Raw genomic sequence first — 17,865 nt, forward strand, 5'->3', positions numbered from 1 at the left:
GACACATGGTGCCCCTACTGGTACGCACCAGGCTGTCAGTAGCACTACCCCCTACGGCCACTGCCCGGGCTTCATGCTTAATGAGGAAGCACCTTTGTGATTTCACACGAAGGACTTGACCCAGAGCCAGCTCAAAGGCCTGGACACCACAACCCAACTTAGAGGGGGGCTCCTTTAAGGGAATATGGCCCAGACCCTACGGGCCCTAGCCTGCTACTTTCAGGGGGACCAGCATCAGCTCCCATACCAGGGAGGCTATCATGCTTTACCAGCTGAAGCCAACAACCTGTTTTCTTTGAAGAATTAACCTGACCACAGTCTCTAACCAGAGACAGATAGCTCCTTCCCAGAGCTATGGGGAGCGGAGGCCTCAGCAGGATGACTCTCAAAGAAGAGGAGGCCTGCCACCCTCAGGGAGCTAGAGAACAACCAGAGAACAACTCTCTGTCATTGAGAGAGGCCTCTTCTCTAACTCTAGCTGCTTGCATTGAGCTCTGAGAGATGGAGGCCTCAGCAGGATGACTCTCAAGGAAAAGGAGGCCTGCCATACTCACACCAGAGAGAGGGTCTAGTGTTTCCTCTTACCATGTGGAAAACAGCTAAGCTTAGAAATACCCAACACGGAGCTCAGGGTGCGAAGGGCCTAAAGAACAACCCTCTATTATGAGAGAGAGGTCTCTTTTCTAGCTCTACCTGCAAAGATGAAGCTGTCTGCATGGAGGCCTCAGCAGTATGACTCTTGAAGAAGAGGAGGCCTGTCACAAATAGTAACTAATTGTAAAGAGATGATTGGTTCATATACGCTCTGCACTGAAGTTTAAACTGGAGCAGCTACAGCGATATGTCACACCACATTTAAGGAGCGCTTAAACAACATTTATTGTTTGAATTTTCATTATAAAATTTACACAGTTTGAAAATTGACTTTGTTTTTTTATTAAAAGAAAGCACAAGGCTTTTACAAGGCGATTATTGTATAGCAGCCATGTTACAAATAATGTTTGGTGAAGTTTTGTTCACGCATGTCCAGAAAACAGCATAGACTAAAAGTTTATATTGGGATTTATAGATTCATTAAAGATGAAGATCGATTAATATCGATTTTTCAAAATTGTCAGATCAGCCCTATTAGAGACAGAAGACTGTAAAATATTTAGATATTGTTTCCTGTACCACTCTTTTCAAAGTAAGCTACCGCTGAATACAGCACTACAGCACTACAGCAAAATACATGTATTTTAACTTAGTAATATGTACAAATCCACAAGTACTAAACGAAAACTATAAAAAGACCAACAAAAAGATTTAATTTTATTTTTTACAGAGCTGCATATGGACTTGACCAACTACTATGAGCTCAAGTACCAGCCTCACAACCTGCGTGTGTTTCCGGAGACGATGGCTAGCCAGGTAGGGGAAAGCGAGGAGAGACTGAGCCTCGGCAGAGCCAGGAGTCCCGTCTGTCCACCGTCCCGCCAGTCTTCATCTGCATCTGGAGAAGGCACAGCCATGCACCCCGGACACCCTCATCAGGCAATTGGAGAAGGCCGTGTCACTGCCCAGCACTTGGAGGAACTCTGTAAAGAGAGGTGAGATCATCACATTTTAAGACTCATCATATGTGTGGTTTAACCAAAATGTTATTTTCCTTAGAGGGTTAGTCTATCTGAATGTCACAGCAGAAATCGAGACTCATCAGACTAAGCACATTTTTTTCCAATCTTCTGTTGTCCAGTTATGGTGAGACATAGTTTTCTGTTCTTTGCTGACAGGAGTGGCACCCAGTCTGGCCATTCTCCTCTGACCTCTGGCATCAACAAGACATTTTCACCCACAGAACTGGCTCTCACTGAAAATGTTCAGTTTTTCGGACCATATGTGTGAAAACACCAGTAGATCTGCTTGTTCTGAAATACTCAGACCAGCCCTTGTGGCACCAACAACCATACCACATTTAAAGTCACTTAAATCACCTTTCTTCCTCATTCTGATGCTCACTTTGAACTTCAGCAGATCATCTTGACCATTCCTGCGTCCAAATTCGGATACTATCCATCCCATAATAGTATTTGAAATTAGAATTAGTTGTCCCAAATCATAGTATGTTGAAATGTGTATTCCAAAAATACCCGGGTGGTCTACTTTTTCCGGTTTGAATCCAATGTGCAGATCCGTGCACACTAACAGCTAATATTGCTTACAACCCTTTGCGTGTTGGACGAGGATTCATTTAGAACTACAAACACGAATTAACAGTATTTAAAAACTACAAACATGGCGGATGTGTGAGTCTGATGGGGTTTGAGTTATTAATTATCAGTATCTAACCTGACGAAAAGATATTTATTAAATGTTTTCCACATTATATTTAATCTGCAACAGCATTATAACAGCAAACAACAAATTGTATATGCCCAATTTATTTTCCAAATGTTTTATTAAAAACAAAACAAAAACAAGAAAGAACATGAAATTCATTTCAACTAATTCAACATCCTGTGGGCTATGGCCTATTCCATTTAAAGGTGCTCTAAGCGATGTCGCGTTTTTTAGGCCAACATTTTTTTGGTCATATACAGCAAACATCTCCTCCCTATCTACTAGCTGCCTGTCCCCTGAATACACTGTCAAAAAACGCTGTCTCTGTAGACAGCCCAGGCTCCACAAACGGCAAGAAAAACAAACTGGCCCAGCCTGGACCATGAAACATAAACAGTGTTCCAGCCAATAACCGACAATAATGATTTGGGGGTGGGGGTTGGGGAGTTAGTGCACATGCACATGAAGGGGGGTGTGGGGAGTGGAGAGAGAAGCATGAAGAGGGAAGTTAGCTAGAGGAGAGATGTCCTAGACAACTAACGTTAAAATGTTAAATTGATCATTTTGATATGGCCGACACACAACCAAAGAGAAGACGTTCCGATGAACAAATAACAAAGAATAGGGAAAAGGAGAAGGAACGCGCAAAGTCCCGAATTTACATCGGAAAAGCATTCAAAAAGTGGCGAGAACTTCGCCAGCAGAATGGCTTCCAATCTGACATTCAGGTGGCTCTGTTTTTGCTGGACAGATGAGTAAATCCAGTTTGGTTTTTCTAAATGGTTCATGACTGTTTCAGGAAGGGAGGGGACGGGATGAGGAGGAGGGAGGGTTGAGCTCCGTTTTGTTTGACAATACTTTGAACGTCAACAATAAGTGACGTCACCCAACATCGCTTAGAGCACCTTCAATTCTGAATTCTTCCCAACCCTGGTTGAGTACAGTAATTTCAGGTTTTAGGAATGTGTTTTGTGTGTTGTAGGTCCATGTTGCTGAGTGAAATAGAAAAAGAGGAGAGAGAGCGGCGATGGTATTACTCACAGCTGCAGGGTTTGTCTCAGAGACTGGCTGAACTGCCACGGCTCGATACGGTAAGCAATCTAAACAACTTCCACCCTGTTTGCTCACTGATAGGACTGTGTGCATCTGTAGCCAAAAATTAGGTCACCTGGTTTTGCTGCTAATGACCACAGACTGTCCTAAATGTAGATTTGTTTTTTTTGTTTTTTTTGAGACAGGTAATGCCCTTGTCTAGTTTGAAATAACAGCTATGATTCTTAAAGGGCTAGTTCAGCCAAAAATTTACATTTTCATTGTACGTATTATAGGTATAACAGTAAATTATGCAAAATTACATGCAATTAACCTTAAACCAAATCCTTACTCTAGCCCTAATTATATAGTAAGTACATGTTGTTAATTAATATTACTCAGTACTTAAATCTATGGTTACACTGTAACAAGGACACCCCAAAATAAAGTATAACTGAAAACTCACTAACATGTCGTTCCAAACCAGTATTGACTGTCTTTTTTCCATTTAATACAAAATGGGAAGTTCATTAGAATGTTTATGCAGCTCTTTTTTATAAAATAAAAGCTTTTTATTGAATATCATTTATAGATTAGTTTCAGTCTGTAAGTTTCTTTCATGTCTCTAGAAATTTGTTCTTGTTCTTTAAATGATGAACATGGTATGTGTGCAGTACATTCTGTGCATTTTTCTGTGCTTCACAGTTCTCCTTGCAGGTGGATTTCATTCGTCAGCAGCTAGAGTTTGAAGCTCAGCAATTGCGTTCCGTGATGGAGGAACGTTTCGGGACCAGTGACGAGATGGTGCAGAGAACACAAGTAAGAACAGATTATAGATTAAATGCCACGTTTTCATCTACAAAGATCCAGCTGTAAATCCAGCTTAAGTGTCACGTGTCAGTCACAACTGGGTTACGCTTTTATCAACTGTAAATCTATCACTCACGGTGTCCCCAACCAGGCTTCTAAACCACCTCCCTAATCAGCAATACACCCTTGGTCAGCCAGCCAGCTTCAAAAACCTTGTTGGATGAACTGTATGGCTAAACTGGGCTTTGTAGCAGAGATAATATGGAGTATGAAAATGAGCCTTCAAAGTATTATCAAAGGATTTCTAATGTTGCAGATATTGTATCATTAATCTCCGCATGTGTTTCTGCGTACAGATCCGTGTTGCTCGGTTAGAGCAGCTGGAAAAAGAGCTTCATGAGGCCCAGACCTCGCGTGGTCCTCAAGAGAAGAGTGCTCTACCAGAGACTCAGGTGACACATGTCCTCCATTTGAGCCTGAATCATAAAATTCCTTAAATTATTAATGATTTGCCACTCATATATATTAAATTGTTCAAAAATACTTTAAAAAAGGAAATGATACAGACAATAAAGAGAGCTCTTCTACGATGAATGTTTTCATTTTCTGAAATACAACGGATTTTGATATTTTTAGTGATAATAAAATTCAGATATTCAAATATATGTCCAGAGATTTAAATATATGAAAAGTATTTATTTTAAAGGCTGAAATTACTGGGGGAAAAAAAATCTTAAAAACTTTAAATAAGTGAAGCAGTTTTGTTGTAAAACATTATCAATATTTAAAAATGTTATTTTTTTCTGCTAAATCAAAGTCAAGTGTAGGAGGTATAACTGACATAACAGTGTCCCAAGGTATCACTTATCACACCAATTATTCTGAGAAAGTTATATTGATCATTTAAAATATATATTTAAAACATGATATTTAATAGTTACACCCCCTGATATTAACGCGAGAAATCTTAAAAATGTTTTTCATCATTTTCTATGAACTTAACAACAATAATAATTTGTAATTTATAATAGTTTAGTGAAGACAGGAACTGTTCAGGGTCACACTCATAGAAAGAAATGGCACTTTGATGGTTTAATTCTTGTGAATTATTTGGTCAAATTAAGATGCTACAAATACGTTTCTCCACTGTTTTTTTTTTTATCTCTCAATAGTGGCATTTTCACAGAACAATTTATAGATGCTGTAAACTACTGAGGGTTTGCCATTACCAGGGGCAACACAAAACCATAGAAAACAATGTTGACTGAACCAGCATGCTGGAAAAGTCACATTAAAAATGTGACATTAAGGGCACACAGGTAATGGATTGAGGTTGTAAAAAGTAATTACTAAATGGCATGCCAATTTATATTATATTACAGGGCTAGAAGTAAAAGTTGCTAGTAGTTGCTTATAATAAAAAAATATATAAATTGTCTTAAATAATTTATCTTAAATAATTATTCAGAAATGTATGTGGTTTCCACTGTAGTGTAGCATGACTGCTCTGCTACATAAAATAAAATATTATATTTAATATTTATGGTAATTAAATACAATTTGTAATTCAGTGTTTAACTGATGAAAATGTGACCGTTTTTATATGGTTTCTCTGCAATGGCTACTCAGCTCATGAAAAACGAAGGTGTTATTCTTCTAGGATTTTCCTTTTTTTACTGCACAGCTGCACTGCCCAATCTCACCTGGCCCTGTCTCACAGAACAGGCTGGCACCGAATGTTGCTATGCAAAAAAAACAGGGTTTGCCCTCTGCAAGCTGCCTCCTATTGGCTGCTCAGTAACTGGGATGCTTGGCAAGTGTGACGCTGTAATTTAGAGCATAGCTCTCTGGGACTAAGGGATTCCCACCGCAGCACAGTCATATGTCTGCTCAATACTGCACCAGACTGACAATGAGCTCTTGAGAACTACATACTGTTTAATGATGCTGAGAAATCTAAAATCATAAAGTCAGGATATAATGAAGCCTGCAGTACAAGGTTGCCAAACTTGCCATTTATTCTGTGTGCAATGAGTAAAGCTTTTTTTAAGCTTTTTTTTTTCAACTCATTCTACATTTTTTTACTATTTTGCACATTTTAGAATAATAGTAGTCATCGAAACTATGCATTCATGTGGAAGTATGTGGATTATGCAGTGACCAAAATAGTTCAGCATATCAAACCTATATGCTAAGAAACAATTGTAATGGGAAGAGGGAGGCGGGAACCGGCAAACGTTTTAACACTTTAATTATGAATAAACACAAAACGAAAGTAAAAGCGGCAGCTCCTCATGGACGACTGCCGCACACACATAAACAAAACATAACATAATGTCCAGGCCTAGTCCTCTCTCGTCCTTCACTGTCGTCGCTACTCCTTTTATGCTTCCGAAGCTCCTCCGTGAGAAATGCGAGACTGGTGCGGTGCGCAGGTGATGCTCATTAGCAATCACGCCAACAGCCTGGCACCATTCTCGCGCCCTGCTTACCACAACAATATTTTATGTTAGGCACCTTTTTGTCTAAATTACAGCTTTGCACCCTTGACATTTTTTCAAACTTCATGAGGTGCATCCTGGGATGTTTTTTTTAAACTGTATTGAAGGAGTGCACTTGTATTTTTGACTCTTGGTAGCTGCTTTGCCTATATACAGTAAAATAAAATAATAATAGTAATAATAATAAATGAAAATGTTCATTTTGTAAATGAATTCACATGTTCACAATTAATGATTGTATTTAAGCACAATAAAGCTTATTTTAAGTATTTAAGCATTTAGGTATTTTTTTTTTAACTGAATACTACTTGCATTAAAATAAAATTGTATTCTGAAAACTCTAGAAGATAATTTGAGCTATATCTGTATCCTTGTATGTAGTCTAGTTGTCTAGGCTAGGGATTGTATTTGTAGCACTGGTGCCAAACGTTGCCATAGTGATGGGTTTGAGCATGCAAGAATGAATCAAGTGCTTAGCCACTGGTGGTGGTTCACTCTCCAAATGCAGATGGTGTGCTAATGCTCAATCAAACAGAAACAGATTTTTTGTTTAAATAAAAAAATATTGCTATTATAGCTTCAAAAGGTATTTGGTACTTTATTTTGGAGAATATACACCCTATCAATATGTGTGGATCATTCTTATTATAGCACATATTTGCTTTGCTGCTTTAATAAATATGAATGTGTTAAGTCAGACATATAAACCAAATGTACAACATTGGAACAAATAATAAACCATACTCTCTGTGTTCACAGAACACAGAGTGCCTCTCAAAAACATCTGTCCCTGACATGGATACTGGAAATGCTGGTGCTTTGGAAGCTTCTGGAGAAACAGGGAGCAAAGTAAGACCCTTGTTGTGTGTTTTTATTTTATTTATTTTTTTATCAAAAACATCACAGAAGATTAATTAGGAACTATAAAGCAGCTTACAGTGTGTTTCAGAATTTATTTTACAAAGGGGCAATATTTGCCTTTCTATAAACGTAAATATACTGGTCTATGCATTTGCACTTCATACTTAAATTTGAGCACTTATGGTTGCAGCACAGTGGCTCAGTTGGTAGCACTGTCGCCTCACCGAAGGATAGGTAGATTGGAGACACTAAATTGATCATAGGTGTGAGTTTGAAAATATCTGTGAGTGTTAGCCTTGTGCTGGACTGGCCATCCATCCAGTGTGTTTCCTGCTTTCGGCCCGAGACACTGAAATAGCCTCCAGCAACCCTGTGCGACCCTAAATAGGACAAGCAGTTTGGAGAATGGATGGATGGTTGACTTTAATGGGGTCTTGAACCGCATTTTATTTAATTACAAATATCTCTGATGTCCACTTATAATGTTAGCAAGATTTTTACATCAAAACCATCATAGTTTTTAAGTAATAGGCTATTTTCTGTCCTGTTGTTGACTCTCTCTTTGAAGCACTTCATTTTGACGCACCCTGCTATGATTGGGAAACAGTTTTGCATATTAAAATAATTTTCAGCGTCCCCGCCATTCATTTTATTTCCAACCCTTATATACAGTAAACATAAAGTTTTAGTAATCAAAAACAATAGTGCAATAATGAACTGTAAGATAATATATGTCATATACTGTTTGGATTGCAGGTGGATATGGTATTTTGGCTACTCTCCATGCTGGCCTCTAGAGATCGGGAAGAGATGTCCCGTACGCTTTTGGCAATGTCAAGCTCACAGGAAAGCTGCATTGCTATGCGCAAGTCTGGCTGCGTCCCACTGCTTGTGCAAATACTACATGAGGGAGGCAGCGGGGAGGCAGCTGGGGCAGGAGGCTATAGTCGAGAAGCCCGTTCCAGAGCCAGTGCTGCCCTTCACAACATTGTGTACTCACAGCCAGATGAGGGCCAAGCACGACGCGAGATGAGAGTTCTTCATGTGCTAGAGCAGATCCGCTCACACTGTGAGAATGGCTGGGACTGGATTGAGAATCATCTAAGTACCCCTTCACCTGGTGGTGGCAAAACTACAGGTGAGCCCTGGTTAACTTAAAAAAAAACAAAAAAACATTGTCATATTGTTAAAATGATATAAAATGATTCACATAAATATACATTTTGTTTGATATCCACAGAAATCCCTGAGCCAGTGGATCCCCAGATGTGCCAGGCCTTGTGCTCAATAATGAAGTTATCTTTTGAGGAAGAGTACCGCAGGGCAATGAATGAACTAGGTACGGGAATGCAGTTTCTCTAAATAGACCAAAGAGCAATAGAGTGTATTCTGTGGTTAAAAACACTGAAAAAGCTTATTTGTGTATCGTTTAGGGGGCCTGCAAGCCATTGCAGAGCTAATGCAGCTGGACCAAGAACTGTATGGCATGCACAATGAGCCAATCAATATGGCCCTCCGGCGTTACGCAGGAATGGCACTCACTAATCTTACATATGGAGATGTCGTAAATAAGGTACATTTTCAAATTATTGCATAGTGCAAGTGTGGAATCATGTATAAATGAAAGGCATGGGGTTAATAAACATTTCTTTATTTGTGCAGTCATTTCATTCATTAAGCTATTGCCACATTGGCCATAAATGTTTTTACTGAAACATAAACAAAATTAAATATTGTTAAATAATTAAACAAAATATAAATGTGATCATTGGTAAGTTAATTTTGCAATTCTGATAATGCATAAATTCAGTACCAGGCAAATGTATAACTGTCTGACAAATGCAGTTTATTTTTTTTACATTTTTTTTAGCTTGTCTTCTTGTGATGTTGACAAAATCCTCTTTATTTGCTTTTTCAGGCTACTCTTTGCTCAAAGAAAAACTGCCTTCAAGCCATTGTTGCACAGCTTGCATCTGATAACGAGGAATTACAGCAGGTGCATAAGCTACTTTTCCATAGAGCAAACCATTAGATGAACTTAAAGTACAGAAGAATATACTAACGGACCATTTTTGAGTATTTTTACTATTACTATTATTTTTACTTCTCTCAATTGTAATTATTTGGCCCACGTCAGCTCTGTGATCTGTCATTACTTTTAGGTAGTGTCAAGTATACTGAGAAACTTGTCATGGCGCGCTGATATCAACAGTAAAAGAGCTTTGAGAGATGTCGGCAGTGTGTCAGCACTTATGACATGTGCATTGCAGGCTACAAAGGTACAATTAAATATCTCTTATTTACTACCAAGTTTACATAAAAATGAAGATAACTGATTTACCCATTGTGATTTTATATGGTCTTCCCCACAGGAATCCACCTTAAAGAGTGTGTTAAGTGCACTGTGGAATTTGTCAGCACACAGCACTGAGAATAAGGTGGCAATTTGTTCTGTTGATGGTGCTCTTGGCTTTTTGGTTAGCACTTTGACTTATCGATGCCAAACCAACTCATTGGCCATTATTGAGAGTGGTGGAGGCATCCTGCGTAATGTGTCCAGTCTAATTGCTACCCGAGATGATTACAGGTATCATGTTTATTCACATTCACAAATTAAGCAAAGTATCAATGACATCACTTAAGTTCTTCCCGTTTTCCTATTTCAGGCAAATCCTCAGGGATCATAACTGCCTTCAGACTCTGCTCCAGCACTTGCGATCTCACAGTCTTACCATTGTAAGTAATGCATGTGGAACCCTCTGGAACCTGTCTGCACGTAGTCCGAAGGACCAGGAATTGCTGTGGGATCTGGGAGCTGTAAGCATGCTGCGCAATCTCATCCACTCAAAGCACAAAATGATAGCCATGGGAAGTGCTGCAGCTCTGCGAAACCTCCTCACAAATCGTCCTCTCAAGTATAAAGATACTGCTGTTATATCCCCAGGATCCTGCATGCCATCCCTCTACATGAGGAAACAGAAAGCATTAGAGGCTGAATTAGATGCAAAGCATCTGGCAGAAACATTTGATTCAATCGAGAAGCAAAGTTTCAAGCATCAAAGTATAAACAAACCATTGAGGCACATTGAAAGCCTAGCAAAAGACTATGCCTCAGATTCTGGGTGTTTTGATGATGATGAGGCACCTAATACATCAGCCAGCTTGGACACAGGAACCTTCTCTATGCTCTCCATGTTCTTGAACAATTCAAACATCCTGAATACTCAGCCACGTAAGCGAGAAGGGGAACCTGAACAAGACATTGAAACCTTTCAAACTGACAATAAAAGGTCACAACCTCCTGATGATGAAGTGACTGTAGCAGCTGAGAAATTAGCCAAGAAGATCACCAACACAGTGGCTAAAATTGACAAACTGGTAGAAGACATTACCATGCATACATCGTCAGAGGACAGCTTCAGCCTCAGTTCAGAAGATCATTTTGTGGATTGGAATTATGGGCCAGATGAGCTTCACGAGGCACGAGCCATTTCATGTTCCCCTTGTCATCTCTCTGATACCAGCTCTTTTTCACCTAAAGAGCGTCTCAGTAGAGCACATGCCTTCTTGCGTCTTAAAACAGCCAACTCAAGTTTATCCAATGACAGCCTTAACAGTGGAAGCACCAGTGATGGCTATTGTGGCAGTCAGGAACAGACTCGCACCTCTGCAAGACCAACAGAACAACGACGTCCAAATAAACTTGATCTTAAGGTAGCTCATGAGGAACCATTGAACAGTGGTGTACATATTTCAAGAGTCATATGTCAAAATGAGATACCTGAAAGAGATTTTGAGACAAACAAAGATGCTATTTTGCCTGATTTAGGTTCCACAGATACAGAGAAGAGTCAAGAACCTTTTATATCAACACCTGCAACTGTATCAACCAAGGTGTCTTCGGATGCCAGTATACCAACTGTCAAGTTGTCTCCCTCCTATCAGCATGTTCCACTGATCCAGAGTGTTGCCAAGTTTGGCGTTGCAAAGACTGCAATTAATGTTCAGGCAGCTCAAGCAATGCGTAGGCAAGCTTGGGTTCCAACAGTGATGACTGGCGGAAGTATTAGCAAGTTTCCCCCAATTTGCTCTGCGAGAAGTCCCACAATAGGACAGCTGGAGACCCCTCAGAAGTATTCTGTAGAGAACACTCCAATATGCTTCTCTCGCTGCAGTTCTCTGTCTTCTTTATCTTCTGGGGATGGAGCACTTGATGGACAGAGTCAGACTGAAAATGAGCTAGAGAGTGACTCCTCATTAGAAATCATAGAGGTGGAAGATGTGAATGTTGAGAGAAAAGATGAAGAGGAGGAGAATGGGACACTTGATGACTTGAGTGACAGTCAGTTATTGGTAACTGATCAGAAAATAAGCAGCTCTGATCCAACTGATATCCCTAGTACAATCAAAAATGAGAAGAGGTTCCTTAGAGGAGTCTCCCCAATAATTCTTGAGGACAGGACACCATCCAGCTCTTCAGAAAACTACATTCACGAAACACCTCTTGTAATGAGCCGCTGTAGTTCAGTGAGCTCACTTGGAAGCTTTGAATCTCCTTCAATTGCCAGCTCTATTCAGAGTGATCCATGTAGTGAAATGATAAGTGGAACTGTAAGCCCCAGTGACCTACCAGACAGCCCAGGACAAACAATGCCTCCGAGTCGCAGCAAAACTCCGTGCTGTGCAGAATCAAGTGGACCAGAGACACAGACGCTTAGTGGTGTAGGAAGCCAGTGGGAAAGTAGTTTGCGCAAATTTATGGAAATCACAGACTTTAAAGAAAGGTTTAACCTACCTCCTGATTTGGACACAATGATCTATTTCACTGTGGAAAAACCAATTGAGAATTTCTCATGTGCCTCTAGTCTGAGTGCCCTCCCTCTTCATGAACACTATGTTCAGAAAGATGTGGAGCTCAAACTTACTCCTTTGCTAAACCAACAAGACAATGATCCAGAGGATTCTGAAAAGGAAGATGATATGGATGACCAAGACCAATACAGTGAAGGCAACTCAGATGATGACATTGAAATTCTCAAAGAGTGCATTAATTCTGCCATGCCTTCCAGGTTTAAGAAGGTAAGGCCCACTGTGATGCCCAACCTCTCAAACCAAGTTCTCAACATGCAGACTCGAAAATCTGTGCAATTACCAGTGTATATGGTGCTGCAGAATAAAAACAGTCAAATGTTTACTGGACAAAAGCTTGGAATGTCTTCAAAAGAAATATATCATGATGATTCGTCTTACACTGACTCGGCTGAAGGTACACCCATCAATTTCTCAAGCACCACTTCCTTGAGCGATGAAACACTCCAATATCCAGTCAGAACCAAAGGAATAAAAGACTGGCGAAGAAACAAAGAGACACAAGAGCTTGTTGATATAGAGGCAAAGAGAATTGAAGACCTACGCATGTTCTCTCGCTTCCACAAACCAACTAAAATAACATGTCAGTCTCACACAGTTGCAAACCAACTGAACAAAACAGTCAGACATATGGTGCCCACTCAGAGATTACTTATACAGAGTAAAGAGATGGCAGCAAAAATGACCCAGCAAAGGATTCAAAGCCAGTCTCCAGTTAGACAAATTCAAAAGCAAGGACAGAATCTGTCAAAAAGCATGCCACAGTTAGATATTCCCATAAGAAAACAAAGCACAGAGGTGTACCAAAATAAGAAAACCTGCTCTCGGAGTCATGCACAGGAAAACACTTTATCATTTCAGTCTAGACATCACCCGACAACTACAGAAGTGGCCATATGCCATAAAATGGACAGACAGGATGGACTGATGAAAAGGACTGGACGGAAACAACATTATGAATCAAGCAAGACTAATGTTATACGTAATGCTAATATACAAGATCAAGTCAACAGTTACCAGTCTCGCCAAAAGGGTTTTCATAGAATCAAGCAAAATCTAATTTTAGAAGAAGCACCTCCATGTTACTCATTGAGTTCCTCTCTTAGCTCTTTGAGTGATGCAGAATTTGAGGAACATCATGAAAAACCTCAGCATACGTGGATAAGGAATAGACATAATAAAACATCCAACCCTCAGTGTCATCCTAAATCACAGCAAGACCTCAACCAGCTTGAAGAGAACAGCTCACCAAGCTCAGTCAGCATGGATTCAGAAGATGATCTTTTGATAAAATGCATAACATCTGCTATGCCTCAACACAAGAAAAAGCAGACTGCCAGAAAAAGGAACGCTGAGAAAAAGCACAAACAGAAAACTACACTTCAGAAAACAACAGAGGATTGGAGCCCTGAAATTGACCTAGACAGTGATGAAATGGCATCTGACAAAGACTCTGATCTCAATAGTGTTGAATGGAGAGCAATACAAGAAGGAGCAAATACAATCATTACCAAGTTACAAGCTTCAAAATCCCAAGAACCCTCATCAGAGTCTGAATCCGTTCTGTCATTTATGTCTGATTCAAGCTTTACTCCTAAAGAAAAGAAGGTATACAAAGATGACAAAAAGGCTAATAAACCACTTGATTTTGCCCCTCGTAAACCTGTTCCAAACATGCCTATGGTCTTTAGGGGTAGAACGGTGATATACACACCCAAGAAAGAGACAACTCTCTCTCAAAGACCACCACCTAAAAAAAATATACCAAAAGCAGATGCCCCTAAAAATCCAAATTTAGCTCAACACAGGTCAAGAAGCCTTCACAGACTGGGCAACCCCATAGACACTCAGTTGTCATTGCCCAAAAGAAGCTCAACACCACCTGCCAGGATACCAAAGAGCTCGTCTTCAGGATCATCTCAAAGTTCAACACCTTCCAGGCATCCTCAAAAAAAAGTAACCTCCCCAACACAAACCATTAAACAAGGTCAAAAAAAGGTGGCATCAGCACCATGCAGTCCACCGGACAAGAGCACTTCAAACATTAATCAATATTCTAAATCTCCTATTGACAGAAAAACACAGAAATCCCCAGTCAGAATACCATTTATGCAGAATCCATCAAGGCAAACAAGAAACATTTCACCTTTAGTAACTAGCCAGCCCAGTAGCATCAGCAGACAAAATACACAGATGTCAGGGAAAAGAATCCTACCAGCAAACCGATTGGATTTGGTTCGCATGACATCTACTCATTCAAGTAGTGGTGAATCAGATCGTAATGGCTTTCTCAGACAACTGACATTCATCAAAGAATCGCCAAAAGTCTCAAGACGTGATGCTTCTTCACGTTCTGTCCCAACATCGCAACATGTCTCACCCCGAAGAGCAGGTCCAGGGGCCCCAGCAGTTTTCTTATGTTCTTCTCGTTGTCAGGAGCTCAAGGAAGCAGTTCAAGGTCCTAGAAGAATGCCTTTGACTCAAGGACAAAGCCAAGTTCAGGAACAGAGGGTTCTCAGACAGGGCATGGCTCTATCAAGAGCCACCTCCATTGATAGAGACGTTGATGTGAAACGTCCAGCTAGACGAACAAGCTCAGAAAGTCCTTGCAGGGCCTCACAGAGAAGTAGACCTGGACCAAAGCCAAGAGAAAAAAGGGATGATACCTTCAAAAGATATTCTTCCTCACCAAGCATAAATGTCTTGAGTCGTGTCACCAGCCGCTCCTCTCTTCGCTCTTCATCCTCTGACTCAAGTGGACGAGCTAAAAGCGAAAGGAACACAAATCAGAGGCAGCAGAGGGTTGGATCACGTAACGCTGACAAAGTGACCTGGAGAAGGATTCGTGATGAGGATGTTCCCCAGATATTAAAGAGCACCCTTCCACCCACTGCATTGCCTCTGTTACCTTCACCTGATGGCACCAAACAGATGCCACCACCACTACCAGGAAAACTGCCTACTATAACACTGGCATCACGGAAAACAAGTGACGCAACTGTTCAAACTGAGGACTGCTCAGCCAACAAAATTAACTCAAGCACCTCTCCAACAATTGAAAAAGGTCTTAGCATTGCAGAGGAGGCCACAAAGATGGCCCTTACCAGAAAATTAAGCATGGCCTTTGGGAATACCCTCCAAGATGGGGATTCAGATGGATCTCTAAAAAACTACAGCACAGCATCATCCTCCACCTTTCAGTCAGTGGAAAGTACCCACAGTGGTGGCGTTGGCCATTTCCGACAGAGCTCCCCTAGTAAAGCCGTCAGAGTTACTCCTTTCAACTACGTCCCCAGCCCCATGGTCTGTTGCTCTCCACAGACACAGGGTCAAGCAACGACAATGCCTGAAAAGACAGGGGAAAAACATGAAGCATAAAACCTGTAATCTGTCCATCTGTTCCATCCTTGACAAAGTACTATGCTCCTGAAAACTCAGGTGGTAATGGATATTGTTCTCTTTACCTCGGATATTTAATGAGTCTTGTGCTTGCCAGTGCATCAGAAGATTTACTTATTTGAAGAAAAAAGAAAGAAAGAAAATTATTTGGATGTGAACAATTAGCCATAAACTATAGAATCTCACTGGATTCACAACATGTACCTAACCACACCACAAGGTTGAGGATATAACTTCTTTTTTTTAATATTTTTGTACAGTGATAATCATTGCTTGTGCTACTTGGATAATTAATCAAACATGAGAAAGACTGCCTCGGAGTGCGTTATCCACTAATAAAAATTATGGCCCACATTCAGAACAATATGCAAACTATTCTCTGAAAAACAGTGACAAATACTTTAAAAGACCATGTGCCACCTGCAAACCGGAAAAGACTGTTGTATTCTCACATGAGAACCATGTATGCACATGCCTTTACGCCACACTGACAGGTTAAAACAGCCTTTTGCCTTCACTTATTATTAATGCAGGTAATTATTGCTACAATAGGTAAAATCTGCACAAAATGTCTATGTAATCGTCATGGATATTTAGTGATACTGTTGTAAATACTGACTTAAAACTGTAGTCTAATGCTTCCCAGAAGGCAAATTGTAACCCTGCCATTGCTACAAATAGCATGCTCACTTGTCCACTGTAAACACGTGATGTTGACTTTGCAGTTTCTTTTTTCAATGGAAATGACAGACTATGAGTACAACCATGAATCTCCACCCACACATTTGCATTTTTGAATATAAGATTGTTGTAACTGTCGAGTGTTCAGCAAATGTAATACAATTAAGTGGCTGTACATATTCCTGCTCACTGAATGCTTTCATAATGTCATATTGTGTACAGTCACGTTATGCTTTAAGTATTTAAAAGCAAGCTAATGAGTAGCAACTTTGTGGTTTGAGATCAATACTTGCTATTAACAGTTAGTGGGACTGAACAGTAAGTTGGACTGATGTAGAATGTTTAAAATGGCTTCCATTCAACCAAAGCCCATTTCCAAAACTGCAAATACAAAAGCAAATATTGTGTTAGCCAGCACAAAAAGTGTTTGTCTTATTTGGTGAGGTGCAGTATTTACATGGACTTAGTTTTACTGTGATATAACAGCTTCACTTAATTTGTCTCTTTTAGTCAGAAAACATGCATTCTGTCTTAAAAGCAAAGTCATTGATCACACATCAGCCTTTGGAAATTCTGAGAATGATAAAGAGAACTGTATTTCAGAATCAGATGTGCTGTGCTGTGAGTGCTGATACAAACTTGGTGTTTCCAGATTAAACAGTGTCTGACTATATCTGAAGATATTGAAATTGACCAGTAACAGAGCTCAGTGTAATGGCCCATAACGGTGGTGGCCCGGATAAATCAATATGATGCAATGCTAAACTCAAATTGACAATTAGGGATAGCTTAATGGATATTTGAGAGGTAAAAGCATGAATTGGGTTGAGAATGTTCATAGAATATTGTGGAGACTAACAGTTAAACAGTTGTGTCCAGGGCTTAGGGGTCGTCAAATAAACCTTCTCATAAAAATGTGTATGTATTTTATTTTTCTGAGTCGAACTGTGATTTATTCAATGGTAAATACTTGCATCCAACTAAATATGCACAGACATCTAAGTCATTTTACCGTACCTTTTAAATACAATGACTTCCAAACATTGCTGTGTTTGAACATTCTGACAACGCATAAGTTTGGATCAGGACTACCTTATTTCTGACCATTGCATACAGGGTAACACTATACCCCAACTAATTGCCTACTGCTTAAATTATCCTTAGTTTATATACAGTACTATATCATTTAATTCCCTAACTTTTACAAAGCCATACAGTATGTGCTGTTTTGTTCTTACATCTTTCATTATCAACTAGATTGCTAATAAACCTAAATGGAATTTCTGTTCAGTAACAAAAAAAGTGGACCAATAAATGTTACAACCAAAAACCCTTATCACAAATGTGTTAACACAATCAGTTCATTGATTGATGAATATTAATTTATTGATCA

At 39.8% G+C, this 17,865-nt stretch overlaps 1 protein-coding gene across 1 annotated transcript in view; it reads left to right on the top strand.

The window, feature by feature from the left end:
* The window catches only part of apc2 (APC regulator of WNT signaling pathway 2), a 42,426-nt gene extending 25,035 nt beyond the window's left edge, over nt 1–17,391 (top strand). The window contains exons 4-15 of the mRNA XM_082156697.1: nt 1,325–1,589; nt 3,302–3,410; nt 4,057–4,170; nt 4,518–4,613; nt 7,422–7,511; nt 8,280–8,661; nt 8,764–8,862; nt 8,957–9,096; nt 9,442–9,519; nt 9,686–9,802; nt 9,896–10,110; nt 10,190–17,391. Of these exons, the coding sequence (XP_082012823.1) occupies nt 1,325–1,589; nt 3,302–3,410; nt 4,057–4,170; nt 4,518–4,613; nt 7,422–7,511; nt 8,280–8,661; nt 8,764–8,862; nt 8,957–9,096; nt 9,442–9,519; nt 9,686–9,802; nt 9,896–10,110; nt 10,190–15,770 (7,286 nt within the window). The 3' untranslated portion in view covers nt 15,771–17,391. The remainder of the gene's footprint in view (nt 1–1,324; nt 1,590–3,301; nt 3,411–4,056; nt 4,171–4,517; nt 4,614–7,421; nt 7,512–8,279; nt 8,662–8,763; nt 8,863–8,956; nt 9,097–9,441; nt 9,520–9,685; nt 9,803–9,895; nt 10,111–10,189) is intronic.
* The last annotated feature ends 474 nt before the right edge of the window (nt 17,392–17,865 follow it).

This window comes from Leuciscus leuciscus (assembly GCF_965113295.1).
Source record: "Leuciscus leuciscus genome assembly, chromosome: 23".
Taxonomy (NCBI): domain Eukaryota; kingdom Metazoa; phylum Chordata; class Actinopteri; order Cypriniformes; family Leuciscidae; genus Leuciscus; species Leuciscus leuciscus.